At 47.6% G+C, this 26286-nt stretch overlaps 1 protein-coding gene across 3 annotated transcripts in view; it reads right to left on the bottom strand.

The window, feature by feature from the left end:
• NCOR1 (nuclear receptor corepressor 1) overlaps positions 1-26286 on the bottom strand; it is a 120110-nt gene that overhangs the window by 79223 nt on the left and 14601 nt on the right. For all 3 annotated transcript variants that reach the window (XM_081171921.1, XM_081171923.1, XM_081171922.1), the window contains exons 2-11: positions 20412-20589; positions 17163-17296; positions 16023-16218; positions 12724-12906; positions 9783-9896; positions 4502-4558; positions 3987-4039; positions 1668-1734; positions 376-548; positions 27-89 (exon numbers count right to left, since the gene is read on the bottom strand). In XM_081171921.1, the coding sequence (XP_081028047.1) occupies positions 27-89; positions 376-548; positions 1668-1734; positions 3987-4039; positions 4502-4558; positions 9783-9896; positions 12724-12906; positions 16023-16218; positions 17163-17296; positions 20412-20519 (1148 nt within the window). In that variant the 5' untranslated portion in view covers positions 20520-20589. The remainder of the gene's footprint in view (positions 1-26; positions 90-375; positions 549-1667; positions 1735-3986; positions 4040-4501; positions 4559-9782; positions 9897-12723; positions 12907-16022; positions 16219-17162; positions 17297-20411; positions 20590-26286) is intronic.

The following is a 26286-nucleotide window of genomic DNA, read 5'->3' as shown; positions in this document are numbered from 1 at the left end:
TTTCATTCAGCGCATTTGCAACCCACCTTTCCTCTGAGGAGCTGAAGGTGGCAGACGTGGTTCTCCTCTTCATTTTGTCCTCGACGAGCCTGTGAGGGAGGTTGGGCTGAGAGTGAGTGACTGGCCCGAGATCACCAACTGAGCTTCCTGGCTGAGCAGGGGGATTTGAACCCTGGTCTCCCAGGTCCTAGTCCAGCACGCTAACCACTGCACCACACTGCCTCTCCTGCACCACTCTGTGATATGGCCCTCTGATCAATGTCCCACTCGGGAGGCACCACCCAGGTGCTGTTGGGGGAAATCAGAAGGCTGGACCAGTTCGGCTTTTGCCAGGCTGGTGCCCTCCAATCCATTTGGACCCGCACTCCCGTTTACCTCTGAAACCGCTCCTGCTGCTCCCTCTGCTTCCGGATTTCGGGGAACTGCTTCTCATAATACTCGCGGGTCTTGCTCTCCTTTGCCTTCCGGCGGGGGTTGTTCTCTATGCGGTCTACTTTCTTCTCCCAGGCTTCCATCAGCTGATCGTAACGCTGACAGATTTTCTGCTCCTGGTTAATTCCACACACAGCCCCGGGCCCCCCCAATTTCTGGATTAAAAAAAGCTCTCTCTCACACAACGCTAGAATGCCACTGCGTGACACGAAACTGAAAAGATGGCGGCTTCAGCAGGGCATACAGACCTGGTTCACAAATACTGCTAAACCATGGTTAGCGTAAACCATCATTAAAACTGAGGCACCTTGGAGCCCATCACTTAAACCTGGGTTTGTCACATCGCAGGATACTTAAAAGCATCAGGGAGAACAGGTGATCCTTGACAGCAGCTTGAATTTTTCGCCACTGTTCACTCATGGCTCTGTATATTTGGTGATGGCTCCCTAACCATGGTTAAGGAGGAGGTCCGAGTTTGCACGTAATGCTAAGCTATGGTTAATACCAACTAAAGTTTATAAGCCAGATACAAATCCTTGGCTAATGATTAATCTTAAAACAAGCTGACAAACCATAATTAAGGTACTGATCTGGGTTCTCACATAATGCTAAGTCATGATTTAATATAGTTTAATAATCCACAGTTTAGCATTATGTGCAAACCAGAAATGCACCAAGCCGCATAATTTTGCCCTGTTTCAGCTTCACTGGTGCTCAATCAGAGCTCTGTTTCGTTTTTAACAAAGAACACACAAAATCAAATGGTTGGTAATTTTGTAGGCACTTCTCATGTAAAACACACCCTTTTTGATGCATCCTAGTGTAGCTAAATTCCTTTCATTTTTTATTTCATCGAGTGAGCTAGTATGTCTTAATGTCACAGTTAGCTTATTCACACCCAAATTTAATAGCTTCCATATTTAGGGGCATTTCTCTTACCTGTGGGGCTTGGGGTGCTGAGTTCTGAGCCCAGAAAGGAGAGCCATCAGTAAGGTTTGGGTATTTGCCACCTATGCCCACTTATAGGTAGGTGAATGACGTGTGCTGCGCTTTGTGTATAAAGGACAACTCTCAGCACCGAAACAAATACCCTCGTAACTGATGGATGACAGTGGGTTTTGGGGTGCGTTTTAAGGGGAGGGAAAAGAAAGCCTGTGCTAACAACAAGCTAACCGGCCGCTCCCAATAATTTAGGCACAGGAGGACAAAAAATAAACAAAGAAATAGATCCATACCCTCTGTTTCCTGGCGTGATTCCTTCTCTTGAAAAAGAGGATCAGTTTTTTTCTCATGACTTGGTTCCTAACAAAAAAAGAGAATGAAGGGCATCAGAAGAGAGTCTGGCTGCTGGATCTGGCCAAAGGGGGCCCACTGAGTCCAGCATCCCGTCTTCGCAGTGACCAACCAGAGGCACACCCTCCCCTGGGAAGCCTGCAAGAGGGACATCCCAATTTGCGGTCCCTAGCAACTAGGATTCAGAGACATCCTGCCTCTAGCTGGATCAGGCCAGTAGCACATCTAGTCCAGTATCCTGTTCTTAAAGTGGCTTGCCAGCAGGATCTGAACGCTCTCTCCAACTGCCCTTTCCAGCAACTGGAAATATTCAGAAGCAGAGCATAGCCATTGTAGCTGGTATACTATAATAAATAATAATAATAATAATAATAATAATAATAATAATAATAATAATAATAATAATAATAAATTCTATTTATACCCCACCCTCCCCAGCCAAGACTGGGCTCAGAGCGGCTAACACCAGGTATAAAAATAATTGATTAAAAAACAAGATTAAAGTACAACATTAAAATGCAGCCTCATTTCAGTAGAAACTCAAATCAAAAACTTTTGGGGGATCAAATCTTCACCAAGGCCAACTATCCAGACTGGTCCTACATGGGCCAGAAAAAAGGCAGGGAAGTCCCCAGATAGGAGTTCCATCACAGAAGGAGAAAGGAAAAAGGAAAGAGGGGGAGGGGATCAAGTTGATTCCAAGCCAAAGGCCAAGTGGAACAACTCTGTCTTGCAGACCCTGCGGAAAGAAATCAGATCCTGCAGGGCCCTGGTCTCATGAGACGGAGCGTTGCACCAGACCGGAGCCAGAGTTGAAAAGGCCCTGGCTCTGGTTGAGGCTAATCTGACTTCCTTAGGGCCTGGGACCTCTAGGGTGTTGCTATTTATGGACCTTGAGGCTCTCCGTGGGGCATACTGGGTGAGGCGGTCCCGTAGGTACGAGGGTACTAGGCCATGAAGGGCTTTAAAGGTCAAAAGCAGCACCTTAAATCTGACCCTGTACTCCACCGGGAGCCAGTGCAGCTGGAAAAGCACTGGGTGAATATGCTCCCATGGCAGAGACCCCGTGAGGAGCCTCGCTGCAGCATTCTGCACCTGCTGGAGTTTCTGGGACAGCTTCAAGGGCAGCGTAGCTCTTGGGAGCTTTATTCTCCTCCATGAATTTGTCCAATCCTCTTTTTATTAAGTCTTTGCAACAACAAAAACCCCAAACTAAACAAAAACCAAGAAAAAAGAGAAGGGGGGAATACAAAGTCATCTTTTACAGGTAAATTTTGACTTGTCCCACACAGAGAAAGGTGGGCCCTCCCAGCTCCCACCTGGGAGCTTTCCTTTCTCCTTCCATCCTCCCTTTCCTGCCTCTCAACACAGAGTCCTTTCTCCACGAACCATCACCTTCATCTGCACCTTAACATGCAGAGGACCACACAAAACACAAAAGACCAGAGGACAGCAGGAAAAGGAAAGAGAGCCAAGAGATAAGAATACAGGACCTGTATTTTAATCAACTGTTGTTGTTTTTTTAAAAAAAATTACTGTATTTTATATTTGGTGTTAGCTGCCCTGAGCCCAGGTCTTGGCCAGGGAGGGTGGGGTATAAATAAAAAATTTATTTTTATTTTTATTATTAATCAGTGGTACCTTGGTTCTCAAACGCCTTGGTACTCAAACAACTTGGAACCCAAACACTGCAAACCCGGAAGTAAGTGCTCTGGTTTGTGAACTTTTTTCGGAAGCCAAATGTGCTCCGTTTTGAGTGTTACACTTCCAATTTGAGTGTTACGCTGCGATCTGTCCTTTTTTGCTATTAATTTTGCGGCTCTCTTTTGTTTTGTTTTTGTGGCTGTGTGGAGCTACTGATGGACTGATTGTGTGACTGCAGTACATTGTTTACTGCTTTCAGTTTATGGCTCCATGGCTAAATTTTAAATTTAACACGGTTAAATTCATGTTAAACGGCTGTTTTAGGGATTGTTTTTAAAAGTCTGGAACGGATTCATCTGTTTTTGCACTACTTTCTATGGGAAAGCGTGCCTTGGTTTTGAAATGCTTTGGTTCCGGAATGGATTAAGTTTGAGAACCAAGGTACCACTTTATTAAAGGAATGAAAAGGAAAAGAAAGATTTCTTAAAAAGAGAGAGAAGTGAGTAAAAAGGACTTCTCACTATCCATCTCTCCGTTGCATATACAAGAGTCCAACCGTCTTTCAAAGCCATCCGGGCTGGGGAACCATCATGTTGGTGGGGATGCGAGGCACTTACGTTTTGATGTTTTCATGGTACACCTTTGTGTCCGACGGCTGGTTGTAGAGCGGCTACGGAGCAGGGGGTGGAAAGAAAACAAGGTAAGAAGCACAAGGAATCATGGAACTGTAGCGTCAGGTGGGGTCCAAAGGGTTGTCTGGCCCAACCCCTTGCAAAGCCAGAGCCACAGCATAGAACACATCAGGGCAAGCCTTTTTTTGTTTAATAGCAAACCTCACTAAGAGGGCATTTCAAGCACCGCCACGCACGTGCGGCAGGCACAAAGCCAGCACAGCGAGGAACACCCGCCCGCCCTAGAAAGCTGGGCCAGGGCGTTCCAGTTCAAAGGAAGTTCACGACCCATCAAGACACTCAGTGCCCTCCCAGATCTGGAGAGCTCCCAACTCACTGGGAAGCGGGGCCCAAGAAATTGTGGGGAGAATCCCCACCCCACCCCTGCGCTGGAAGAGCTAAAAGCAAGTTTGAGAAAGAGACACACGTGGAAAGGGCACAAGAGTTATCGGGTTGCTCACCAGTTCGACTTTGGGGCCAAGGCCTTCGAAGATCTTGTGGGCTTCTTCGGCCTTTTTCTGCAAAACCGGGGGGGGGGGGAGAGAGAGAAAGGCATCATGGGATGGCCCAGAAAATCAGCAAGGTGATACATTGGTGCCTCGCAAGACGAAAAGAATCCGTTCTGTGATTCTCTTCGTCTAGCGGTTTTTTCGTCTTGTGAAGCAAGCCCATTGAAGGATTAACGGATTAGCGCTATTAGCGGCTTTTAGCGGCTTATCTGCTGATTGGATCAGCTGATAAGCGGCTTAGCGGTTTAGAAAAGGGGGGGGGAACCAGCAGGAACTCGCAAGACATTGTCGTCTTGCAAAGCAAGCCCATAGGAGATTCGTTTTGCGAAGCACCTCCAAAACGGAAAACTCTTTCGTCTAGCAAGTTTTCCGTCTTGCGAGGCATTCGTCTTGCGGGGCACCACTGTATATATACACCCATGTATGTAGACCGAGATATGTACACACATTTCAGTAAATGGATATAGATATACACCATAAAAGCAAAGTAAGATCCTAGTCCTCATGGTTCCGAATAAAGGGCTGAAGCAGGAACACAAGAAGCCACCTTGGTCTGAGTCAGGTCCCAGGTTCAGTTCCCACAATTGCCAGGCAAAACTGGGAAAAGGCAAGTCCTGCCTGAGATCCTGGACAGAACCTGCCAATCAGTTTAGACAATGCCAATCAATGGGCTGATTCAGCAGAAGTATGCCTGGAGAGCTCAGCTGGTTTAGCTCCAAGGTTGTAGGTTCAATTCCCGTATGGACTCCATGGTTCTAGGACAGGGGTCAGCAAGCTTTTTCAGCAAGGGGCCAGTCCACTGTCCCTCAGACCTTGTGGGGGGCAGGACTATATTTTGAGGGGGAGGGAATGAACTATGCCCCACAAATAACCCAGAGATGCATTTTAAATAAAAGAACACATTCTACTCATGTAAAAACATGCTGATTCCCGGACCGTCCGCGGGCCGGATTTAGAAGGCGATTGGGCCAGATCCGGCCCCCGGGCCCTAGTTTGCCTACCCATGGTGTACAGCAGGGGTCTGCAACCCGCAGCTCCGGAGCCGCATGTGGCTCTTTTACACCTTTGCCACGGCTCCAGGGCAGATACTGGTGAGGGGAGGAGGCGCATTGTGCGCCCCAACACTTCCCACTGTGGCGGGCGCTGTACTGGCTGTGATGTCACATGGGAGCGGGGCGTGCGTTAGTCACGCACCGTCCCGACGTCACCTTCCCGCCCACCCGCTACATTGTAAGGGGCATGTACGCTGGTCACTGTTTTGAAGAGGAGTGAAGAACACACACACACAAAAAGGTAACTTGTTAATTTAATGTTTATTTCTATGAGGAGGCGTAATTCTGAGGGGTCAAACAAAGAAATAATAAAAAAGTGACAAAAAAGTTATTTTTATAATGACGAGTTTTGCGGCTCCCAGTTTTTTTTTTCTTTGGAAACGGGTCCAAGTGGCTCTTTTTGTCTTAAAGGTTGCAGACCCCTGGTGTACACACACACCAGGGGTTTCTATGGATAGGCAGAGGTGTACACAGAGAGAGAGAGGGGTTTCAATATAAATAGATGGGCTTACACACAGAAAGGTGTCTATGGATAGATGTGTATGCAAATGCACAGTTTCAACAGATAAGGTAGGTCTACACTGAGAGTTCTCTATGGGTAGATAGATGTGTGCACCCACCCACAGATTTTGATAGATATAGATTATGTTTATACGCAGATAAGTTTCTATGGATAGATAGACAGATATGTACACCCACACAGGGTTAAATGGATATAGATAGCTGTCTATAAACAAACACACACACGCTCCCTCCTTCTATCTGTCCCTTATAGCAAGTCATAGCACCGGGGCACTTAAGAGAAAATACACACACACAAACATATAGATACAAACACACACACATATATTAAGGAAACATTTCACACAACATTCTGAGAGCAAAAATATTTTCTATGGAGGGTTGTCCATCCCAAACCCAGTTCCATTTCTGCCCTGGTGGGGGAAGTGTTTCCTATTTTTTTTATCCCCTGCTCAACCCTGGTTCTTCACAACCGAGATGCAAAGCTCCCCCTCAATGCTTCAGTGCTAAAATATGTTGTTGTTGATGATGATGACGATGATGACGATGATGGAGGGGGAGACAGACATTAAAGGTCTACCATGCCTTAAGGGCCAGGAGGCTGCTTGGATAGTTGCACTTGGACCCAGGGGTTTGCTTGGTATCCAAAGAGCTTTGGGATCCGAATTTTAAGGCCTTGCGTCCTGGCCAAAATATCCCTCCCCCAAGACCAGCTGAACTTTCCAGCTGAAACGGAGGTTATTCGCGCTGACCTCGCCTTCCTCTTTGACCGCATTCTTCTCCATGGAAATGGCTCTCGGTTGCACAACGGGGAGAATAGAGATAGCTCTCTCTCACACACACAAACACACACACACAGGTTACAGCCAGGCCTGTGTACATTCAGTGTCGCCACCACCATGTTGCATCAGGCAGGAGTTTGGCAACGGACACAGAGCACAGTTCCCACGGCTGTGCTCAAAAGATCAATTAAAGCAGTCAGAGAGGTGGCTGGGTGGAATGTCCGGGGAAGGGGCTTCATGGCCCACCTGCCCCTCAGGAGACTAGCAAATGTGGAATGGATTACGCCAGTGGATCCCACAGTGGGCAGCACAGCTCCCTAGGGGGCGGTGGGATTGCATTGGGGGGGCACTAAGAGGCAATGGGGTGCTTGAGGTTTAAATGCCTCTTGGACTTTAAAAAGCTGGTGTCACTGGACTGAGTATACCAATTTTGATGAATTAATTAAACTAAATAGTTCTAATTGGATTATGAATCAATGTGCAGTTAATTGTGAGTGTTTTCAATTTTATTGTGCTATTATGTTCCTTACTGGGGACGCGGGTGGCACTGTGGGTTAAACCACAGAGCCTAGGACTTGCCGATCAGAAGGTTGGCGGTTCGAATCCCCGCGACAGGGTGAGCTCCCGTTGCTCGGCCCCAGCTCCTGCCAACCTAGCAGTTCGAAAGCACGTGAGTGCAAGTAGATAAATAGGTACCGCTCCGCCGGGAAGGTAAACGGTGTTTCCATGCGCTGCTCTGGTTCACCAGAAGTGGCTTAGTCCTCCTGGCCACATGACCCGGAAGCTGTACACCGGCTCCCTCGGCCAATAAAGCGAGATGAGCGCCACAACCCCGGAGTCGGTCACGACTGGACCTAATGGTCAGGGGTCCCTTTACCTTTTTATGTTTCTTAGTGGGTCACACAAACTACTATTTAAATAATGCTTTTTAGAAGGCAGGGAGGGAAAATGGGGGTGAGTTTATGGAACCAAGGGGGTCGTGCACGCAAAAAGTTAGGGAACCACAGGATTACGCTATATCCTGGGATGACAACACACACTTTCCTTGCTTGGAAAGATACCAGAAAAGAGTTGGGCACTGGAGCATCTGGCTGACCGGTGCTTAAAAAGCCTCTGGAATATACCAGGGGTGAGGAACCCGTGTCCCTCCCTGCAAATGTAGCCTTCCAGATCCCTGACCAATGGCTGAGCTGGCAGGGGCTGATGGGAGCTGGAGTCCAGCAACAGCTGGAGGACTGCGTCTTCCTAAAAGCAAAATTTATCTATCATTCTTATTAGTCTTATTAATGTGAACTGATGGAGGCGAAAGTCCCAACAAATACACCTTTTGACAGTGGTACCTCGGGTTACAAACTTAATTTGTTCCGGAGGTCCGTTCTTAACCCGAAACCGTTCTTAACCTAAGGCGCGCTTTCACTAATGGGGCCTACCACTGCCGCCACCACGCAATTTCCGTTCTCATCCTGGGGCAAAGTTTGTAACCCAAGGTACTATTTCTGGGTTAGTGGAGTTTGTAACGTGAAGGGTTTGTAACCCGAGGTGTTTGTAACCCGAGGTACCACTGTATTCAGCTCTGAGCGAGCCCCAAACTTGTGGAACTCTGGCCACGTGCTTTGCAGACAAGAAGCTTAAAGCCTGCTTCAAAATGTTGCCCTGGAAGCTCTTGCAAAGCTGAACTTGGAATAAAGAAATGACTTCTGCTATATACAGCGGTACCTCGGGTTACAGACGCTTCAGGTTACAGACACTTCAGGTTACAGACTTCGCTAACCCAGAAATAGTACCTTGGGTTAAGAACTTTGCTTCTGGATGAGAACAGAAATCGTGCAGTAGCGGCAGCAGCGGGAGGCCCCATTAGCTAAAGTGGTGCTTCAGGTTAAGACCAGTTTCAGGTTACGAACGGACCTCCGGAATGAATTAAATTCTTAACCCGAGGTACCACTGTATACAGGGTGCATTTACTCTTGGGAACTCATGAAGACAACCTCATTCCATAGAAGAAGAAGAGTCTGGATTTGATATCCCACTTTATCACTACCCTAGGGAGTCTCAAAGCAGCTAACATTCTCCTTTCCCTTCCTCCCCCACAACAAACACTCTGTGGGGCTGAGAGACTTCAGAGAAGTGTGACTGGCCCAAGGTCACCCAGCAGCTGCATGTGGAGGAGCGGAGACGCAAACCCGGTTCCCCAGATTACGAGTCCACCGCTCTTAACCACTACACCACACTGGCTCTGGCCAGTGGCTCTCGCCATAGAAAACAAGGCAGTCTCTGGTTCAGCACGGAACTCACTAGCCTAGCAAAAGCAGGAGTGCCACAAACTGGTTTGTTAGGGATCCTGGCTTGCTAGGGAGCAGCGGCTGCCAAAGAGGCACCACTCCCCACTCACAGACCCCCTCCTCATACTTATGAGGTTTGCCTTTCTCTCCCTTGAAAAGCACATAGAGCTGAAGGAGGAAGTTGGAAGAGCGGCTCTCTTTCCCACTTCCTCTTTCTGCTCTACGTGCTTTCAAAGGTTTGGATTAATTCTACTGGACCAGGCTTTGGGAAAGCAAAGTGTGTTTCTGCGCCCACATTCTCTCTTTCCATCTCTCAGAGGGAGGGAAGAGGTGGAGCCAGAGGGGGTGGGGCTCAAAAATCCAAGCCATGAGCCTAAAAAGACCAGCAACAACCCTCACTTCTGGGTTCAGACATTAATAGGAACTGGCGGCTTCCGGGTTCGCTCATCCCAGGGAAGGTGCAATCAACTGGCATGCGCAATGAAACCGCACTAGGCCACCAACCCCAGCTCATCACAACATGCAAACACGGGAATCCTCTCCCTGCATCAAATATAAAAGAGGCTTTGAAAAGGGGGGTGGGAGAAGCAAGTGTTACCCGATTCTCATCATAAATAATCTGGACGATGCTGCGGTGCTTCTGTTCCACAGGGGGAGGGGAGACGGGTCTCTCCGGCTCAGGGGGCTTTGCAGATTCTTCCTCGAGTTGTTGCTAGGAGACAAAAAAAGTGAGGGGGGGGGGAGAGAATCAGCCATCTGTACCAAGGTCCTTGCTCTCACCGGGAATGAGTCACCAGAGAGGGAGGGAAAGCCAGCCTCTGAATCAACAGTTTGCTGCAAGGTGCAAATTTGTAAAGGAGGACAAGGCACAAAGAGATTGCAGAGCCATCAGGCTGTGCCAGTCACAAGGCTGCAGAGTATTTTTGCTTCTGAACTTAAAAAAAGAGAGACATAATAATAATAATAATAATAATAATAATAATAATAATAATAATAATAATAATAATAATAATTATTATTATTATTATTATTATTATTATTATTATTATTATTATTATTATTATTATTTATACCCCGCCCATCTGGCTGGGTTTCCCCAGCCACTCTCGGTGGCTTACAAAAAAATATTAAAATACTGTAATACATCAAACATTAAAAGCTTCCCTAAACAGGGCTGCCTTTAGATGTCTTCTAAAAGTTTGGTAGTTATTTTTCTCTTTGACATCTGGTGGGAGGGCGTTCCACAGGGCGGGTGCCACTACCGAGAAGGCCCTCTGCCTGGTTCCCTGTAACTTGGCTTCTCGCAGCGAGGGAACTGCCAGAAGGCCCTCGGTGCTGGACCTCAGTGTCCGGGTAGAACAATGGGGGTGGAGACACTCCTTCAGGTATACTGGACCAAGGCCATTTAGGGCTTTAAAGGTCAGCACCAACACTTTGAATTGTGCTCGGAAACGTACTGGGAGCCAGTGTAGGTCTTTCAAGACCGGAGTTATGTGGTCTCGGCGGCCGCTCCCAGTCACCAATCTAGCTGCCACATTTGGGATTAGTTGTAGTTTCCGGGTCACCTTCAAAGGCAGCCCCACATAGAGCGCATTGCAGTAGTCCAAGCGAGAGATAACCAGAGCATGCACCACTCTGGCGAGACAGTCTGCGGGCAGACAGGGTCTCAGCCTGCGTACCAGATGGAGCTGATAAACAGCTGTCCTGGACACAGAATTGACCTGTGCCTCCATGGACAGCTGTGAGTCCAAAATGACTCCCAGGCTGCGCACCTGGTCCTTCAGGGATCATGCAGAGGGAGACTAAAAAGTCTACACCAGGGAAAAACTAGGTTTGGTAAACCAGGGGTGAAGCAAACAATCAGATGCTTTGCTTTGCCTACTCCATGAGTCACCGATGTGGAACCCTCCTGCTGTTGTTGGGACTCCAGCACCCATCTGTCCCTGACCACTGACCGGGGCACGCTGGCTGGAGCTGATGGGAATTGGGGTCCAAAGGCAGCAGGAAAGCCACAGAGATTCTCCAGCCCCTGGTGTGGAAAAGAACATGTTAATGTTTATCAAACTTGTGTCTCCAGCTGTTAGCTGTTGTTGGACTACAACTCCCACCATCCCTAGCTAGCAGGACCAGGGGGCAGGGATGATGGGATTGTAGTCCAACAACAGCTGGGGACCCAAGTTTGGGAAACTCTCTAGCATCTCCTGTTAGAACAGGGAGAGGAATGCAGAAAGCTGCCTTATCCTGAATTAGACCACTGGTCCGTCTAGCACAGTACTGTCAACGCTGGAATTACTTCTTTTAAAACAATTTTTAGGTTGAGTTTCATTTAAAGTTTGCTTTTTTATCAGTATTTTTTAAACAAACTTTTATATTGCTTTTCTGCAAAAGACCACTTGCGGTTTGCGACGGTTAAACGGCATATAAATATACGATTGCAATTAAACTTCATTTAACTCCCGGGAAGACTCTCGAAGTGGCATCACAATGCATACAAAACTTGTCTATTTACGGGACTGCCTCTCCTGGTAAGCCCCGCAGAGGACCTTAAGGTCCATGAATAATCATAGTTTAGAGGTCCCAGGCCCTAAGGAAGTCAGACTATCCTCCACCAGGGCCAGGACCTTCTCAGTGATGGCTCCGACCTGGTGGAATGCTCTGTCCCATGAGACCAGGGCCCTGCAGGATTTAACCTCCTTTCGCATGGCCTGTAAGACAGAGCTATTCCACCTGGCTTTTAATTTGAACTTAGCCTGATCTTTTATTCCCCTTCCTTCCCTCCCTCTCCCCTTTTTATGAAGATTACCCGCTCTGGGATCCCACAGCTAATTCTCCCCTGGTCTCCTCGCTGTCCCAAATAGGACTAATTTAGCCAGCTAGCCCTGGTGATCATCTAATGTTTATTGGATGGATTTCCCCCCTAAATTGATTTTTGCATTCTGAATTTATTGTTATTCACGTTTTATGCTGTATTTTATGCTGTTTTTTTGTTGCATCAATTAAGTGTTTTAAATTTGTTGTTAACCGCCCTGAGCCCGGTTTTCTGACACAGGAAGGGTGGGGTATAAATATAAAAATATCATCATCATCATCATCATCATCATCTAAGACAAATAAATAGACACCCTTCTGCTGGCTCCGGGGTGGCTAGCCTGCAGTCCCCTCCAGATGTTGCCCATCATCCCTGGGAGCTTGATGGGAAGGTTGGAGCCCAAGAACATCTGGAGGACCACAACATCTAGAGGCTCACAGATGTTCCCCACACCTGCTCTACAGCCAGATCCCTGGTTTGAGCAACCTTTTGTTGATTCAGCCAGATCCCATCAACAGGAACGGCAGCCCCATCCTCTGCTACCCCACCCCTGCCCACCTGCTCTGCCTCCGCCCACCTGCAACCTACCTGCAGCATCCCCTCATCCTCGGCCAAAGGCTTCCCTGCCCCCATCCCATCTCTCCTCTGCCAAGAGACTTCCACACACACATTCCTAATCCAGCAGGCCTAGGGGTGGGTGTGATCCCCACGACCTGCTCCGGCGACTCACTTGCTTCTTCTTCAGCTTCAGGATCTGCTGTTCCACTTTGGCGATCTCCCGGTCCACCCGGTCCATGCTCTGGATCAGCTCCTCCTTTGACAGCTTGGATGGAGACGCATTTTGGTCATCTCCGCAGGGCTGGCCTGAGAGCGGCGATGGTGGCCCGTCATGCTTGCCTCCAAAAGCTGACTCCTGGGGGGAAAAGAGAAATATATTTGTTTTGTTTTGTCAAATTTATATACTGCCCTTCACCCGAAGATCCTCAGGGCGGTTTACGAGATAAAAATACAGGATAAAAACAAACAAACAAATAGTTACCATTTTTTTAAAATAAAAAAAACTCCCCGCCCTTCCACAAACACATTTGAAAGGCCGTAGAATATTAATCAAACAAAAGCCTGGTTAAAAAGGAAAGTTTTTGCCTGGTGCCTAAAGATATGTAATGAAGGCGCCAGGCGAAGGTCCCTGGGGAGAGCATTCAGGGAGCCACTGCAGAAAAGGCCCCGTTCTCGTATTGCCACCCTTCTTGCAGAGGAGGCAAACAAAGAAAGGCCTCAGGTGATGAGCACAGAGTCCAGGTCGGTTCGTACAGGTAGAGGCAGTCCCTGAAATATGGCAGTCCTGAGCCGTTTAAGTGTGATGCGGCAGCTAAAAAAGCCAATGCAATTCTGGGCTGCATCAATAGGAGTATAGCATCTAGATCAAGGGAAGTAATAGTGCCACTGTATTCTGCTCTGGTCAGACCTCACCTGGAGTACTGTGTCCAGTTCTGGGCACCAGTTCAAGAAGGACACTGACAAACTGGAACGTGTCCAGAGGAGGGCAACCAAAATGGTCAAAGGCCTGGAAACGATGCCTTATGAGGAACGGCTAAGGGAGCTGGGCATGTTTAGCCTGGAGAAGAGGAGGTTAAGGGGTGATATGATAGCCATGTTCAAATACCGTATTTTTCGCTCTATAACACGCACCTGACCATAACACGCACGTAGTTTTTAGAGGAGGAAAACAAGAAAAAAATATTCTAAACAAAACAGTGGATGTATGATTTTTGTGGTTCATGCTGTGGCCACAGACATGTGATCTGATGGTGAGTTTGGGGTAGCCCAATGCAAAAATCCTGAGGATCCATGTGGGTCCATGCTTTGTAACCACGTTTTTGCGCCATTGCGGCCCCATGAAACAGTGGGTGCGTGTGTGTTTTTGGTGCAGGCTGTAGCCATGGACATGCTATGTGATCTGATGGTGAATTTGGGGTGACCGAGTGCAAAAATCCTGAGGATCCATGTGGATCCGTGCTTTGTAACCACGTTTTAAGTGGGGAGGGGAGGAAAAGCACTCAAGGGACAAGGAGCACGCGTGGGGTGGGTGGAGAAGGTGCTGCTAATAATGCAGGAGAGGCTCCTCTCCAGCTTTGCTCCTTTAGAACAATCAGGCTCTGCGTCTCTCCCTCCTCCCCAGCAAGGAAACCACGATAGTAACCACTCTGAGACAAATCAAGAAAAAGTGCGACCAACACTCTCCCCCAACAAGCGCAGTGAGGTCAAAACACACACACACACACACACACAGAGAGAGAACTGGCCCTAAAGTTGCAGGGCGCTGGAAGTCGCAGGGGCGCTGGTGGAGTGAATGGGAAGCAAGAGATGGAGAACGATCCCTCACACACACAGAAAGACACAGAGTGTGGATTCCAAAGTCCGCAGGGAGAGTGAAGGGGAAGCAGAGAAGGAGAACGATCTCTCTCACACACAGAGAGACACAGAGTGTGGATTCCAAAGTCCGCAGGGAGAGTGAAGGGGAAGCAGAGAAGGAGAACGATCTCTCTCACACACAGAGAGACACAGAGTGTGGATTCCAAAGTCCGCAGGGAGAGTGAAGGGGAAGCAGAGAAGGAGAACGATCTCTCTCACACACAGAGAGACACAGAGTGTGGATTCCAAAGTCCGCAGGGAGAGTGAAGGGGAAGCAGAGAAGGAGAACGATCTCTCTCACACACAGAGAGACACAGAGTGTGGATTCCAAAGTCCGCAGGGAGAGTGAAGGGGAAGCAGAGAAGGAGAACGATCTCTCTCTCACACACACATAGCTCAAGCACACACACACACAGCCCCTACAGTGGCTAATCCAAAATCGGACAGCAAAAAACTGCAGGCAGGGACAGAGAGCAGGGGTTGTTTTAAAGCAGCCAACTCCCGCTCTGCTTCTCTCCCTCCTCCCCGGCTCCGCTAGCTGACAGGAGCCGCTTACACCCGCTTTGCTGTTTCAAAGCGAGCCATGGACTGCTCACGACTGCAGCAGATTCCCCCCCATCTGTAGGCATTCGCTCCATAACACGCACAGACATTTCCCCTTACTTTCTAGGAGGAAAAATCTGCGTGTTATGGAGCGAAATTTACGGTATATAAAAGGATGTCACATAGAGGAGGGAGAAAGGTTGTTTTCTGCTGCTCCAGAGAAGCGGACACGGAGCAATGGATTCAAACTACAAGAAAGAAGATTCCACCTAAACATTAGGAAGAACTTCCTGACAGTAAGAGCTGTTCGACAGTGGCATTTGCTGCCAAGGAGTGTGGTGGAGTCTCCTTCTTTGGAGGTCTTTAAGCAGAGGCTTGACAACCATATGTCAGGAGTGCTCTGATGGTGTTTCCTGCTTGGCAGGGGGTTGTACTCGATGGCCCTTGTGGTCTCTTCCAACTCTATGATTCTATGATTCTATAAGGCTTTATAGGTTAAAACCTGCACTTTGAATTGGGCCCGGAAGCTAACTGGCAGGGAATGCAGTCGGGCCAGGATCGGTGTAATATGTGCAAACCGTCTTGCTTCAGAGAGCAACCTGGCCGCTGAATACTGCACCAGCTGAAGGGCCCTAGCCCTGAGCCACGACCAATGCCCTTCAGTGTCCCAAGTTTACAGCAGTGACTTAGCAAGGAAGGGCCATTGCTCAGGAGTGGAACCCTGCCTCAGGTGTGCAATCCTTGGCATCTCCAGGTAGGCCTGAGAAAATACTCCCCCCATGAAAACCTGGAAAGCCGCAGCCAGTCAGTGCAGACAATACTGAAATAAATGGACCAATGGGATGACTTGGTGTAACACAGCTTCCTATGTTCCTGTGAGACTCCTTTGGCAGAGGAGCTCTGAGCTTCCTAGAGCTGGCTCCCCTTGTCACTGGCTCTGGCGCCACCTGCTGTTGGGCTCCCTGACTCCGGCCCTACCAGTCCAAAAGGACACCAGGCACCGCTGTACAGCCGATGCCTCAAACCAGGCAAAAAGGCAGGACTTGGCGGCGGCCTCTCCCCAGCCGGCATTACCTTCTTCAAGTCTGACGAACGCAGCCCATCCTGCAGCTGGTGGGACAGCGGCAGGACCGTTGCGGCGCTGACCCGCTGGTAGTGGGAGTCGGAAACCTGGTCCAAGCGCGGCCTCTTCGAATCCAGCGCATCATGATCAGCTTGCGACGAGCCGGGGTGGAACTGGGCCTCGTAGCCAGATCTTCTTTCCTGAGGCCTGAGAGGCAGAGGAAATAAATGGAATGGCATACCCACCAGCTGTCCGAAGGAGTATTCCAATTTACTTAGTAAACCACAGCCCCGTTTTTGCACATCTGGGGCGGGCGGGGGTGTTTTCACAGCATCGCAGAGTCGGAAGGTATATTAAGAGGTCGCTGCGTCCAATCCCCTGCTCAATGTGGGGATCTTAAATGCAGGAAGCAGAGGCAACACCCCTGGCGAGGGGCCGCCCAGTCTCTGCTGAAATATTGCTGACGCGCCAAAACATGGAAGAGCCTTTAATCCGGCGTGTTTAAGCATCCGTCCGTCAGCAGTTCCAGAGGGGAGGTTCCAAAATAAAATCCCCTATTATGAACGCAAATGCCCCCATGAACCCGGAGAGGCAGAACTGACAGCTCATGTTCTTACGTACTGCTCCTTTTATTAAGTTTAATAATAATAATAAATTTTATTTATACCCTGCCCTCCCCGGCCAGAGCTCAGGGCAGCTAACACCAGTAAAATTACAGTAAAACATAATGGGGGGGGGGACCCAATTTAAAATACAGGTTAAAATGCAGTTTAAAATGCAGCCACATTTTAAAAGTAGCCCATAGATCAAAACCATAAGGGGAGGGAAACATAAGGGTCAGACTGAGTCCAAACCAAAGGTCAGGTGGAACAGCTCTGTCTTGCAGGCCCTGCGGAAAGATGTCAAATCCCGCAGGGCTTTAGTCTCTTGTGACAGAGCGTTCCACCACGTTGGGGCCAGTGCTGAAAAGGCCCTGGCCCTAGTTGAAACCAATCTAACCAATCTAAGGGTTGTTTTTTTTTACTTTGGAAAAAGGATTATGCGGAAACCTGCAACAGGGCTGGTGAGCAGATTGGAGTGATTGAGTTGGTGCATATAGGGAAAGGTGACAGGATCAGGTAACAATAGGTCAGAGATCGAGGGCACCCTACCTGTCGGAGCCAGGGTGATATTCAGTCAGCAAAGAGGGCCGCCTCCGAAGTTGCTGTTGCTGCTGCTGTTGCAGGAGCTGGGTGGCCTGGCTGACTTCCAAGTGAGAAGGGCGGAAGTCAGGAACAGCAAACTCCTACAAGATAAAAAGTGGGGGGCCAGGTTATTTTGTCAGTATTTTTTTAAAAGAAACAATGAACAGCTCCAACCTAGGAGAAAGAATAATAGAATTGTAGAGTGCCCGGGAGCAGTGCCTTCTAGGGCAGCCTACCCCAAGCTGGCACTGCCCAGATGTCATTTATTTTAATTTTATTTTGTATACAACCTTTTTACTCCAAGGAGCTCCAGCTAGCATACGTAGCTCTCATAGCTGTCAACTTTCAGATTTGAAAATAAGGGATCAGCAGCCTCACCTGCCCCAGGGACAGTCTACGGGATATCTAACAATCCGGGATAGCAGCAGGAAGCAGCGGGAAACAGAGCTGGAATAAGGGAATTTCCCACACAAAAAGGGAAGGTTGACAGCTATGGTAGCTCTGCCCCTCCCTCCCCCATTCCCATTTTTTCATCACAACATCCCTGTGAGGTAGGTTAGGCTGAGAGTCAGTGACTGGCCCAAGGTCAAGCCCAGTGAGCTTCATGGCTGAGTGGGAATTCGAACCCCGCTCTCTCTATCAGGCCACAGTACAGCATTCTTAACCGTTACGCCCATCAGCCCCTGGCTGCAATGGCCAATGTGTGGGGTGTCTGTGATGGGGCTTTGGTCACAACAGCGTCCGGAAAAGGCGCCGGGGAACTTTTGGCCCTCCAGAAGTGGCTGAACAACCTCCATTATCCCTGGCTATCACACTCTCTGGGGATGATGGGAGTTGTAGTCCAGCAACTTCTGGGGGGAGCCAAAAGTTCCCATGCTTAGAACATCTAGACAGGAAGTGGGGCTCGTATCATCAGCTCCGCCAAAGTGACCTCCTGCCCCTGAACTGTTACCGTTCCAGCCACTCATTGTAAGAACTACAATTTTACTTTAAGAAATTGCCTTTGCTTCCCCCCTCTTCTGCCCCCATCCCTGTTTTCTTTCTTTGCCGAGTCTTTTAGATCATAAAGCCTAAAGGCAGGGACTGTCTGGTTTTATTTGATGGTACGTAAGCTGCTCTGGAAGCCTCTGGCCGGATCCTGCAGGGTTCCTCTAATGCACTTACGACTCAGGGTTGGCACGCCAGCCACCTGCCTGGTCAAACATTGACAACTGACCAGCTATTCTGCTCTCAAGGTTGAAGAATCGATCAGCCCCAACCGGGAAGAACCTTTCGTTTCTTTTGGAAGGAGAAGGACGAGGAGGAAGAGGAGGAGGAGAAGGAAGAGGAGGAGGAGGAAGGGACATACTTTGCTCCCCTTGTAACACAGCCACAGAGGTTCACATGAGCTGCTAAGAACTGGGCCTGCCGCAACCCACGCCTCTAGCTCCCTGGTCCGAGGGCTGGCACAGTGGTCAACTGGCTGCTCAAATATTGACAGTTACTTGAGGATGGTTTTTCAAAGGAGCCACAAGGCTGGCAATAATTAAGGAACCGGCCTCCTTAGGACAACCGCTTTCAAGAAAGCTGAAGCGTTGGTGGGTCGTTGCTTTTCAAATGACCCGTGTTTCCTTTGCTTCAATTTGTTCATTTTATCCATTTACTTTCTCTCTCTCTCTCTCACACACACACATATACCATACTTTTCCGTGTATAAGACAAAGTTTACTCTAAAATAATGTTAAAAATGAGTCTGCATTTTAATGTTTCAATATTTTAATGTTGTATTTTAATCTTGTTTTTAAGTTGTATTCATTCAACTTGTTTTTATTATTGCTTGTTAGCCGCCCTGAGCCCGGCCTTGGCTGGGGAGGGCGGGGTATAAATAAAAAATATTATTAGCATTATTAGCATTATTATTATTATTATTAAAAATTGGGGGTCTTATACACGGATAGTGCAGAGGGGGGATGGGCTATTGGTTGCAGCCGCGAGCATGTTATACACGGAAAAATACAGTACACACACACACACACAATTAAATTTTCTGTTTTACAATTTGAAATACTCATTTAAACATCCTTAAAATATCAGTGACTTCCCTTCCTCTCTCCATGGTTCATTTTGCATATCATAAATCCCTGAATATTTTACAGAAACTAAACCATTCAGTATTCCATTCTTACATCCATCAAAACTTACGTACACTGTTGAATTTATCTTAATGCTGCCAATGTTTTCAAGTGTACACCATTTCCCCCCGTGTATTCAATAAACGTTTATCCATTTACTTTGTAGACTGTCTGCTCCTCCAGCCTCTCCTGACCTGTCATCATCATCATAACTACGCTTGTCATGCATCTTCCTGAGCTCTGGGACGGGAAACCATTGGCTTAAATTATTCTAATGAAGGTAACAATAAATACTACTGGCTGTAGCTTTGCATACAGACGTTCCCATGTTTGAGCCCCAATGGCACCTTGGGGGGGGGCTGTAAATGTCCCCTTAGAGCAGGGGCCAGCAAACTTTTTCAGCAGGGGGCCGGTCCACTGTCCCTCAGACCTTGCGGGGGGCCGGACTATATTTTGAAAAAATAAATAAATGAACGAATTCCTATGCCCCACAAATAACCCAGAGATGTGTTTTAAATAAAAGGGCACATTCTACTCATGTAAAAACATGCTGATTCCCGGACCTTCTGCGGGCCGGATTTAGAAGGAGATTGGGCCGGATCCGGCCCCCGGGCCTTAGTTTGCCTACCCATGCCCTAGAGACCCTTTCTAAACCTGTGGGTCACCAGATGTTGTTGAACTACAATTCCCATCACCCCTAGCTATCAGGGACAGAACTCAGGGATGATGGGAGTCGTAGTCCAACAATAGCTGGGGACCCACATGTTGAGAACTGTTACCCTAGAGAGCTGCTGCCGGCCAGTGTTGACAATACTGAGCTGAATGGAACAGTGGTCTGATTCAGGGTAAGGCAGCTTCCTGTGTTCCTGAATAGGAACATGAGGAGAGGCTGCTGGATCAGGCCCGTGGCCCTTCTAGTCCAGCATCCTGGTCTCACAGCAGCCCCAAGAAGAAACGCACAAGAGCCCTTTCACCTCTTGTGGTTTCCAGCAACCAAGAAGAATTGCTTTCAGCAGTGGAGGAAGTACACAACCATTGTGGCTAGCAGCCATGGAGAGCCCTCCGGCGCCTGGGGAGCGCGCCCTCCCCCCGCGTCCCCCCTTACCTGCTGGTGTCGGCCGCCGGGGAATGTGTACTGGACCGAATGCGTCTGGTAGCGCCCTTGTTCTGCGCTGAACGCTCCTTGGCTAGGAGGGTAGCCCGAGCTTGACATTCTGGGAGGAGGGCTCCTCGCCGCGATGCGAGATCAAGGCCGGCGAGCAATCGTGCTTCCCGGAAAAAGTCTGTTAAAAAAGAGGAGGGGGGAGAGAGAAAGAAATGGTAAGAAGGGGATAAGGGTTCATCAAGAAAAACCTGGTTATGTTTAGAATGATACCGCATAGGGAAATGTTCCCTGATACCAAGATGAGGGATTCTATGGAATGCAGATAGAGAGAATTGATAAGAATAATGATCTGTTGTGATCTTGACGGAAGCGTACAATAGATGAGCCTTCTTGTGTTTTGGCTCATCTTCCTCTTTTTTCCCCTTTTTTCCCTCCTCCCTTTCTTTCTTTCTTTCTTTCTTTCTTTCTTTCTTTCTCTTTCTTTCTCTTTCTTTCTCTTTCTCTCTTTCTTTCTTTCCCCCTCCCTCCTCCTCCTTTCCCTTTTTTCTTTTTTCTTTCCCATAATGGCTTATGTTCTATGCCATGTACTTTGATATTTTTTGTAGTTTTGTAGCTTTTTTTCATTGTTATTATTATTAAGGAATTTTTTCGTAATTTTCGTTGTCTATATTTATCTGTATTTGTTTAAAGCAAAATTAAAGTATTAAAAAGAAATGGTAAGAAGCTGCCGAAACCCCACGCCATCACCTGCCACCATCGCAGTTCACTTTGGCGCAGCTGTGAGCGACGGTAAAAATATGCTAGCAGGTTGGCATGGTTGCCAAAAGTGGCGTACGTCAAATATCAGAGCAGAGGGGAAAGTGGGTGTCAGGCTCATCCGACCTGCTTTGGGACTGACTGACTGACTGACTTACTTACTTATTTATCATTAATTTGTTAACAGCAGAAAAAGTGCAAACATAAAAAACACACAAAAGAAACCGAGCATCAAAAATTTAAACTGTAAAGCGTCACGGCCAGCAAGGAGAAAAATAGAAATTTGCAGAGCAGCTCCAAAGGGATAGTAAAATATTAACTCATGCAAAGATTCCCTTTGCAAATAGTAAAGATTTATAAAAATAAAAGTATTCGCCAGCCAGTTCCATTTTTATTGTGAACGAAGGTTCTATACATTTGCATATACTGATGGCACTGAGTGACCATGCGCCTTGATATTTGTAAAATAAATTTGGGATTTTAAGATTATTCTTATACAATTATTCTTATACAAGCTCAAAGCAGAGCTACATGCAACACACAAACAAACTTACACACTCACACTTCAACAGTTCAGCATTCCAACCAGAGAACATTCATTTTCTGTGCCATAACCGAACTGAGCTCATGGTTGCTTTTGCAATTAAAGTCTGCCACTTATCTAGTTAGGTAAATGGTAAAGGGGCCCCTGACCATTAGGTCCAGTCGTGACCAACTCTGGGGTTGAGGCGCTCATCTCGCTTTAATGGCCGACGGAGCCGGCGTACAGCTTCCGGGTCATGTGGCCAGCAGGACTAAGCTGCTTCTGGCGAACCAGAGCAGCGCACGGAAACGCCGTTTATCTTCCCGCCGGAGCAATACCTATTCATCTACTTGCACTTTCACGTGCTTTTGAACTGCTAGGTTGGCAGGAGCAGGGACCGAGCAACGGGAGCTCACCCCGTCGCAGGGATTCGAGCCACCGACCTTCTGATCAGCAAGCCCCAGGCTCTGTGGTTTAACCCACAGCGCCACCCGCGTCCACTTGTCTAGTTATTTGTATTTTATTTATTATTTCAATAATCAACTTTCAATAATCACTTTCCACCATCTGGTTCTCAAAGCAGCTTACAACACTAAAAAAATGCAGCATGAAAAACTGAAGACATAAATTAAACCTCAGAAATTTGAAACTGGGAACATTTCAACACGGCCTCCTCACCCAGGATAGCCATGGTCAGCCAGTACTGAGCTAGGTGGATCAGTGAGCCGCTTGGCGTATAATACAGCTCCCTAGGTTCCCCCATATATAATCACTCCCAGGAGCTACACTGAGTGTTCGAAGATTTGGGATGGAGAAAAGAAAGGGCTTCTTTTCATGCAGAACATGGTTAAACTGTGGAACTCCCTGCCACAGGAGCACCAACATGGATGGTTTCAAAAGGGGACTAGACAAATCCAGAGGGGAAAAGGCTCCTGATGGCTCACAGCCACAATGGCTACACGCTGCTTCCACGGATAGAGAATAATAATAATAATAATAATAATAATAATAATAATAATAATAATAATAAATTAAATTTTATTTATACCCCGCCCTCCCCAGCCAAGACCGGGCTCAGAGCAGCTAACAACCAATTATAAAAACAAGTTGATTGAAATACAACTTAAAAAACAAGATTAAAATACAACATTGAAACATTAAAATGCAGCCTCATCACAGGAGGAGAAAGGAAAAAAGAGAAAGAGGGGTAGGGAGTCAAATTGATTATAAGCCAAAGGCCAGGCGGAACAACTCTGTCTTACAGGCCCTGCGGAAAGAAATCAGATCCCGAGCAGCACACGGAATTGCCGTTTACCTTCCCGCCAGAGCGGTCCCTATTTATCTACTTGCACTTTGACATGCTTTCGAACTGCTAGGTTGGCAGGAGCAGGGACCAAGCAACGGGAGCTCACGCCATCACGGGGATTCGAACCGCCGACCTTCTGATCAGCAAGCCCTAGGCTCTGTGGTTTAACCCACAGCGCCACCTGCGTCCCTCCGTCTTGCGATCTACAGGATGGCAATTTCAAAAGTCTTTATAAGGCCTTGCGCACCATTTTTCTGGGTTCCTCATCTCTCCTGCGGGTGAGGGGAGCACCCTGTTGCAACAGATCAATAAAGATCAGGCTTATGAGCTGCTTTGCTTCTCAATATTCTCTGGTTGGCCTCTGTTATTTTCTCCTACCAATAGGGAACCTACATAAGGACTCTATATGGGCTCTTGGATACCCCATAATGGAAAAGGGCAATTTTTGTTTGCAACACCGCCCATCCCTGGGAAAGGGTTTGCAAAGCGCCATTCTGCAATGCAGCTGCAGCCCTGCAGCCACACACCTCCATCTCTGACCCAAGCCTGCCACCAGCGGCGTCTGTGCAGGAGGCCGGCCACCCACGTTACTGAGTCATAACGCCGGATGACTCATACAAGCCAAATCATGCTTTCCTAACCTGACCTCCCAATCTCTCTCTCTCTCATACACAAACACACACACCCCTTACATTTAAAGCACATAGCTCCCCCCGGAAAATCCTGGGAGATGCAGTTGACTCCTCAAAGGAATGCCATTCCCAGCACTCTTAATAAACTACAGTTCCCAGGATTCTTTGGGGGTAGTCAGTGAAGTTGGGAAATCTTTGTGCGTTGAAACTTTGGTTCATACAGGAGCGAAGCATTGTGGGAGAGTTCAAACTGTGGAATCCTGGGGAATGTGTGTCTGGTTCTTTAATTGTAAAACTCTCTGTCTTTGGAGGTGTGAATCAAATTGCCTCCTCTCTGGGCAGGAAGAAGTTGCTATCTGATTCGTAAATTCAGGCAGCTGGGAGTCACTCAAAGCGCCAGGTAGAGTCTGGGAATGAAGGGGGAGTCTTTGATCCTCAAGGTCTAGGAGACTAAACAGAGTTCAGCTGTCCTAAGTCTCCTGGCAATCCAGAGTTATTGTCTTCGCATACAGCCATTGGCAAATTGGTAATTTATCTAAAGACCTGATTGGTCCCTAAACCCTTTCTCCAGGAATAAAGGTTTGGGGGAATTGAGATGCAAATTGCAGACCATCTTGCCATGCAAATCCTCAAAGCTAAACCAGCGCCTGGCCACTTTGGACACCTACTGGTTACACCAGTTGGATTTCTGTCTGCATCACCATACAGTGACACAGAATTGGGCAACCCGGTAAATATCGAAAGGGGATTTTCCTCCTTGGACTTTTTTCAACGGTTGGCCCAGGAAAGGAGGTGGTGGCAGCTTTCTACTGTTTGGGCTTGTGCCTCAAAGCTCCTTGTGTCCTATCCCTCTCCCTGCTAGTTCCTGCTGGAGTTTGGAGGCAGGTAAGGGGGGCGGATAGTGGCCCATGAACCACGACTCAGGTGCTTTCAATGTGCTCTGTGTCTATGCTGCCAGGCACACGACTGAGCAGGTAGATCTTCATGAAGCCTTATGCAGAAATACCCCTCTTGCCCGGCAAGTGGATCAGGACATGGACAAACCTCTGGATTTTTGCACCTCCTTCCAAATGGTGCTACCCAGCGCTCAGGGTCAGAAGGTACATTCTGGGCATGTATTTTGAGAGACTGCACACATTTATAAAGAGGTTTCGGGAAGGATGCACTCGAGGACCATTGGAAAAGTTCAGAAGAAACTGTCCAGACACGAAATGCTATTGGGAAGGGGTGCAAAGGTGTACCTGGATTGGGAAAGCTGCCCCCTCCAGCTTGCTTAAGCAGGTAAGCAGAAGAGCTTATTTATTGCATTTATAGCCCACCTGTTTCTCCAAGGAGTCCATGATTCACACACCTCTCCCAAGCTCAGTTAATCCTGACGACAACCCTGTGAGGCAGGTGAAGAGGCTGCGACTGACTGCAAGGTCACCCTGTGAGCTTCCTGACTGAGTGGGGATTTAAACCCTGATCTCTCCAACACTCTTAACCCCTGAATCACACTGGCTTCCTACAGTTCTTCTGCTGTGGGGCAGCTCTATAAATTAAGTTGGTCAATAAATATGGGGAAAGCAAAATGTCCCTTAGAGAAGGCTCTAGAAATAGAAATCATAGAAATGAATAACAATTACAGTGGTACCTCGGGTTAAGTACTTAATTCGTTCCGGAGGTCCGTACTTAACCTGAAACTGCTCTTAACCTGAAGCACCACTTTAGCTAATGGGGCCTCCTGCTGCCGCCGCGCCACCAAAGCCCAATTTCTGTTCTTATCCTGAAGCAAAGTTCTTAACCTGAAGCACTATTTCTGGCTTAGTAGAGTGTGTTACCTGAAGCGTATGTAACCCGAGATACCACTGTAATAATAATAATGGAAAAGATGGCTCCTATACATTCCATTGTGGCGATCGTAACTTAGTTTTAAGGTGCCATTGTGGCAATTAGCTTACATGTCTGTGTTTCTAACACTGCCTTCAGGAGCCTCAAGACTTTTCTATTTATTATTATTATATGCTGGCTCCTGCCTTTCCTGCCCCCATCACTCCAACCTCAAACTTGTGTGGCCGTATAGATTTCAGGCTAACGTGGCACGTGTTTGAGGCTTCCACAACCACTGCGCTGCTCTGCAGACAGTCGCCATAGGCAGGAAAGCGGGGAGGTGTTCTGTGTGATTACAGAAGCAGCACTTCAAGACTCATCTCAGGTCACAGAATCCCAGAACTGAAGTTGGAAGGGACCCTGAGGCTCATCTATTCCAACCCAATGCAGGAATATGCAGCTCTCCCAAACAGGGATGAAACTTGCAAAAAAACAACAACAACAACAACCCATTTTTATTTATACTTTTCATTTTACAACAAACACAAGACATAAATTTAAATTATTCCACATCGTATTTCGACTCTCCTCCCCCCCCCCCCGCTTTCTGCGGTTTCTTACACATGTACTGCTTTTTTACTGCATTTCCAAATTATCCCTATTATTTATCCCAAATAATCAGTCTAAGTTTTCTGCCACTATGCATTTTTTACTTTAATCCTACTAAAGTCTTAATTTGTTTACAATAGTAAATTGTTTCCATTCTACATTAAAGGGTTTATTATCTTCCAATAAGTTTAGCCATTTCTGAGTACTCTAATAACTTCTGCTGCCGTTCTTCTTCCGTTG

The sequence above is a fragment of the Podarcis bocagei genome (assembly GCF_964188305.1).
Source record: "Podarcis bocagei genome assembly, chromosome: 15".
Lineage (NCBI taxonomy): Eukaryota > Metazoa > Chordata > Lepidosauria > Squamata > Lacertidae > Podarcis > Podarcis bocagei.
The sequence above is the reverse complement of the archived record's forward strand: the minus strand, read 5'-3'. Positions and strand labels throughout refer to the sequence as shown.